This window comes from Crocodylus porosus, unplaced genomic scaffold (assembly GCF_001723895.1).
Source record: "Crocodylus porosus isolate Cpor-Errol unplaced genomic scaffold, CroPor_comp1, whole genome shotgun sequence".
NCBI classification, from domain to species: Eukaryota; Metazoa; Chordata; order Crocodylia; family Crocodylidae; genus Crocodylus; species Crocodylus porosus.
Window position 1 is genome coordinate 44,540,404 of NW_017728907.1, and position 6,202 is coordinate 44,546,605.

At 47.4% G+C, this 6,202-nt stretch overlaps 1 protein-coding gene across 2 annotated transcripts in view; it reads left to right on the forward strand.

Annotated features, from left to right (window-relative positions):
• CFAP57 (cilia and flagella associated protein 57) overlaps positions 1-6,202 on the forward strand; it is a 91,592-nt gene that overhangs the window by 84,235 nt on the left and 1,155 nt on the right. For both annotated transcript variants that reach the window (XM_019531252.1, XM_019531253.1), the window contains one exon: positions 5,740-5,866. In XM_019531252.1, coding sequence (XP_019386797.1) covers positions 5,740-5,866 — 127 coding nt within the window. The remainder of the gene's footprint in view (positions 1-5,739; positions 5,867-6,202) is intronic.

The window sequence follows — 6,202 nt, forward strand, 5'->3', positions numbered from 1 at the left end:
TATGACCCCAGCTGACTTCCTGTCCTTTGGGCAGGGGGCTGGACTCGATGATCTCCTGAGGTCCCTTCCAGCCCTAATGTCTATGAAATCTATGAAATCCCCCTGCTGATCCTTCCCAGATGTGCTCCTGGATAATTTTCTCAAAGAGCTTCCCCAGGATTGAAGTAAGACTAACGGGCCTATAGTTGCCCAGGTCCTCCCTCCTCCCTTTTTTGAAAATGGGGACCATGTTGGCCTTCTTCCAGTCTTCTGGCACCTGGCCAGAGCACCACAAGTGCTCGTAAGGCCATGCCAGGGGCCCCATGATGACCCCTGCCAATTCCCTCAGAGGTCCAGCCTCTCCAGAAGTTCCCTAACTCGGTCCTCCCTGACCCTAGGCCTGGGAGAATCTCTCCTGAGTCCATCCTGAATCTCGGTGAGGGAGTCCCAGTCCCTGCACAAAAAAATGGAGGCAAAGAAATTGTTAAAAAGGTCTTCCTTTTCCTTTGGTGCAACCACCAGATTGCCAAGCGTATCCTGCAGGGGCCTCACGTTACCCGGTGTCTTCTTCATACTCCCTATATATTTAAAAAAGGACTTTTTGTTGTCCTTTATCTTTGATGCTAGCCCTAGTTCCATATCTGCCTTAGCTTTCCTAACAGCCCCCGTACAGACCCAAGCAATATATACTCCTCTTTGGTGATAGCCCCTCCCTTCCACTGGGTGTATGCCTCCTTTTTGGCTTTCAGGCATTCCTGAATGCCTTTGGTGAGCCAGGGGGGGCTTTTGAGCACTCTTGCCCCCTTTGATTCTCATTGGGACTGTCACCCCTTGGGCTCAGAGGATAGTCTCCTTAAGGAATGACCACTCATCTTGGACACCCAGTTCCCCTACCCTCCAGGACCCCAGTGCCCCTCCTACCAATCTCAATTCATTTAAGTTGGCCCTTTTGAAGTCAAGGGCTACTGCCTTACTGCAGGCCCTTGACACCCTGCACTGGATGGTGAATTCTAGCAGGCGGTGATCACTGTCACCCAGGTGGACAAGAACCTAGAGTCCCCTCACCAGGTCCATCACCTGTGGCCAGGACCAGGTTCAGCTTGGCATTCCCCCTGGTGGGACTCTGCACCTCCTGGGTTAAGTGGAGGTCCTGCTCCTCAGCCAGGAACCTTCATGAGCAGTCAGACCTGGCTGACTGCTCCTCCCAGCAGATGTCCAGGTAATTTAGATCACCCACGACAACTACATCCCTTGCCTTAAGTGCCTCTGCAAGCTGGCCTGAGAATTCTTAGTCCAGCTCTTCCCCGTGGTTGTAGCAGACCTCCACCATTAAGTCCCTTTCCCCATGACCCCCCTGTATCCTAACCCAGAGCACTTCAGCCTGCCCCTTCTCTGACCCCATCCTGTTAGTTGAGGACATGTATTGCTCTTTGATGTAGAGCACCGCACCCTTGCCTTTCCTCCCCGTTCTATCCTGCCTGTATAGTCTGTAGCCCCTAATGTTAACTGCCCAGTCATTATGTCCAGGTTTGTTAATTGGGAGGGCGAGTTCCTCCTGCTTATTCCCCATGCTATGATCATTAGTGTAGAGGCATTTAAGGCCTTGTATTGGTGCATGCACCCCCCGATTCTTAGTACTATCTGGACCCATGTCACTTACCTGGGTACTCCTTGTGCACATCACCTGTCTTGGCTGGGAGGTGTCCCCATGTCCCCCTGTGGCCCCATCCCCTGGCAAAGCTAGTTGAAAGCACACCATTGGAGGTCAGCCAACCTGGAAGAAAAGACATGCTTGCCTTTAGGGGAGAGATGTAGCCCGTCCCTTGTGTGAAAGCATGGGTTGTTGTCCAGGAACCCGAGGCCTGCCTGGTAACACCAACTCTGTAGCCGCCAGTTAACCTTGCTGATGCAGGCCTCATGTCGCTGTCTGCGTCTACTTACTGGGAGAAGAGAGGAGAATACCACCTGTGCCCCTGCCTCGAAGTCCTTCATGATGCGGTCTGGGTTGCCCCTGGCCACGTCATTTGTTCCCGCATGGATGAGGACCATGGGGTACTAGTTTGAGGGTCAAATGTAGGTTGGGATCCTCTCTGTGATATCCTGAATCCGAGCCCCAGTCATGTAGCAGACCCCACGTGCCATGGGGTCGGATCAATAGATGGGACCCTCCATTCCCCTTAGGATGGATTCCCTGATGATGAGGACCCAGCATTTCTTCCTCCGGGTGCTCCCTCTCTGTGCTGTTTGTGTCTTGCATGGAGTAGCATTATCCCCCCTGGAGGCATCCCCTTCATCCTTCTCCTCCAAGGCTGCCAGGACCGCGTATCTGTTCCCGAGTTGTACCTGGGGAGCCTCCACCATGCTAGCCCAAGCAGCCCTGGGCCTGGTGGGTACCTTCTGCCACTCCTCTGTTTCTCCTGGGGGATCTGTACACTGGACAACTGGTCCTTCGGTGAACAGAAATAGGTGTCAGTTTTGTCCTCCGCAGCCCCGATGCCCTGCAGCCTGCTCACCTCAGCCTGGAGCTCCCGCATCTGCTCCTCCAGGGCCCTAAGTTGGGCACAGGAGGGACAGGCGATTCCATCACTGCTGTGGAATTATAATTTAGCCTTGTCAGTAGTAATTGTCCCCCCATTTGAACTAATAGACTTGTACTTCCTGCCACACTTATCTATAAAGACAGCATTACTAGTAGCCATCAGGTCAGCCGGACAGATGGGGTGATCCATGCCCCTATGGCAGGTAACCCACCTTACATAATTTGTCGTAAGCATGCAGCATCTTTATGGACATGGAACCAATGGATTCAACTTCCCATACTCTTCTTGAAACCATGTGCCCGCAACCAAGATGTCTTGCTATCCTTTGTATCTAAGACATGCCCTGCACTTTTACTTACATAAGACAAATGATTGAGGTCCCCTTCTGCCCCAGTTCTAGCCATAGCAGAGAGAACGACAGTCACTACCCAACAGCTCTCCAAGTGGACATTGGGCTGTGTAATCATCAATACACACTACACCAGAGCTGATAAGCATCCTCCACTGTGCTGAGGGATATATGTGTTTAGTACTTAACCACTTATGTAGCTGGAAAGTTCTTCCTAATATCCACCCTAAATATTTCTTGTTGCAGTTTTAGGCGATTACTTCTTGTCCTGTCTCCTCTGGACATAGAAAATAATTGATCACCATAATTTTATAACAAGCATTTTTGTATTTGAAGACTGTTACCAAAACCTCCTGCAGCCTTTTCTTTTCTGTCACTCTCTGCTGAACTCTTTCCAATTTATCTGTGTCTTTCTTGAAGTGCAGTGGACCTGACTGTACTCCAGGTCATTCCTCACTGATGCTGAATAAAATGAGAGAATTGCTTCTCATTACTTGCATACACTACTCCAGCTGCAGTTTTCTACAGTACATTCTTAGTTATTTGAACCCCTTTGAATAACAGCTGCTGGAAGGCCTTCAGATAGCTGAATTGGTTTGGATATGTGAAACAGTTACAAATTAGTATATCAAATTTAAGAGTAGAGATACAGTATTGTACAAAAGCTTGAAAGAGACCAGCATACAACACCAACAGTTACAAGTACTGTATCAAATGTAAAAGTAGAGGTGCAACACTGTTTAAAATAAAAAGAGACCAGAATTTTACACAATACTAACAGTCACAAGATAGTAAAAACAATTTTGCCATCCAGATAAACAAGGTTCAAATAACTGAAGATAAACTGTATTACATGTTCCTGCAATAACATTACTACAAGCTGAATGTGAGTCAGTAATGTAGAGCAGTGGTGCCCAATCTTTTTTAGACCATGGACCGGAAGTGAACATGGACTGGCAAACTGCAGACCAGAAGTGACCCGCAAACTGTGGACCAGCAGCCAACACTTTTTTATACTGAGTATTCGTGCTGAGTATAAAAAAGGGTTGGCTGCCAGTCTGCAGTATGCCGGTCACTTCTGGACTTCCAGTCCAGCAGTCAACCCTCCTGTGGATCGGCAGCCAACCCTTCACAGCCCAGTACTGGGCTACAGCTTGGGGTTTGGGAACCTTTGACATAGAGTACTGCAGCCTACCCAGTCATTCTCCATTTTCATTATAGTTGCATCATCCTGCTTCTTTCTGAATACAGAACAGAAAAAATATTAAATTCTCCCTCTAGTATATCATATTTGACAAATGTACCATCCTCCACAAGTATTAGGCCTAAACTATTGCTACTGAATTATTTGAATTTGTCAGTAGAATGGTGCATAAAGGAAAAACAATTTATATTTATTTAGACTTCCAAACAGCCTGTGATGATGTGTCTTATAGGAGGCTACTGAAGAGTCATGAGGTTAGAGGCAAAACATGATTATGGATCAGAACTGGTTAGGGGAAAGAAAACAAATAGGAATAAATAGTCAACTTTCATCATGGCAAAATGTTAACAGCAGGTATCTTAAGATTTCATACTAGGATTTGTGCTTTATATACTCATTGTTCTTCTGGGGAGAATAAGCTGTACAATAGCTGTGCAATAGTAATTGGATTAGTCAAAACTAAAGAGGACGTAAACTATGTGAATGGGCAGTATGACAGCAAATGAAATTTGTGGTCAATACATGCAAGGTGACACACATTAGAAGGAACAGTCTGAAATCTCCATGGATCTCCAGAGTTCCAAAATAACCATATTAGCTTTAGAAAGGGGCCTCTATTTGTGGAGAGCTCAGCAATGACCTGAGCTCGATACACAGCACAGTCAAGAATGCAAAACAGATATTTGTATCCATGAGGAATGCAATGAAGTATAACACAAAAACATTTATAATGCTTTTTATGTAGAGAAAGAAAAGTGCAACCTTATCTGGAACACTGGTGTAATATACCATATCTCAAAAAGGAGATTGCAGAATTAGAATAGCAGCCAGTGCTCAGGGTCCTGGGAAGTGCTCACACGAAGAATTTGAAAAGGTTGGGATTGTTTTATTTTAGAAGAGGACTAGAAGCTCTTTGAAGCTGTGTATGAATTAATGGCCAGTCTAGAGAAGGGAGGGTAGGAACTTCTGTTCTCCCTGTCTCATAACACAAAAACAAGAGGACACTCAGTTAAAGTAAAAGATGGGATGCACAAACTGGACGAAGCAGGGGGGCGAGGTCAGTGGTGCTGGCCTTGCCCCCGGCCCTGCTCCTGGGAGGCGGTGGTGGCATGGGGTGGTGGCTCCACCCCAGTGGAGCGGGCCAGGTGGATGCGGAGCAGGCAGGAGTAGGGAGAGTGGCACGGGGCTGGACATGAAGTGTGGGGGAGGAGTGAGGGGAGGTGCGGGGCTGAATGTGAAGCACGGGGGTGGGGGGCCGCACAGCTGGACATGGCATGGCGGTGGGTGGCGGAGGGGCTGGCTGAGGCATGAGGATGCTGACAGTGTGGAACCATGTGGCTAGGCAACAGGCAGGAGTCTGGCCTTCTGCTGACTGGGCTGAGCAGGTGATCAATATATTTATACATGCATTTAATCACAGTAAATTACTCTGCTTTAAGAAAGTGCTGTCACAGTACTATCTTAAAGCAGCATAAATTAGTTTACTGAAGCCTAATAGTGTTGCACATGTAGACAGTGATGCTTTACTCTGCAGCTAATTAGTCTACTCCACAGTAAAATGCACATGTAGACACAGCCAGCTGAACTATGTAGTACAATAGATGCTTTCCTGCAAGGAGACTGTGATACAGCTTTCTTCACTGGTCGTCGTGGTATTGTTGTTACAGGAAAATGTGAGCCTGATTAAAGAAATTAATGAACTAAGAAGAGAACTGAAGGTGACCCGCACCCAGGTACATGACCTCCAGTCAGCACTTGGACTAACCAGGAAAAAACAAGGGATCTCAAATACAGGTGACTCAGTGGTTCTTCCTGTATCTCTGCATATTACCAGCTCTCATCTCAAAACCACTCTTCAGCCTCTGTCAGCACTTCTGAATTTCTCTCCTTTTGGCTCTTGCATATTTTTGAATGCTAAGGTGGTCTGGAAAGTGCTGTTTGTTATAGTTATGCTGTAAGCTGTACGATTTTGTTACTAAGCACTTCTGAGCTGTTTTCTTTAGCCCCTTCTCCCCAGTCCCAAGAGATACGTGACCCAGCTCTTTCTCCAGAGTACACAGAGACCTCAGAAGATAGGTGGGTGATCCAGGCTGACCTGGACAAGCTCAGCAAATGGGCAGACGAGAACCT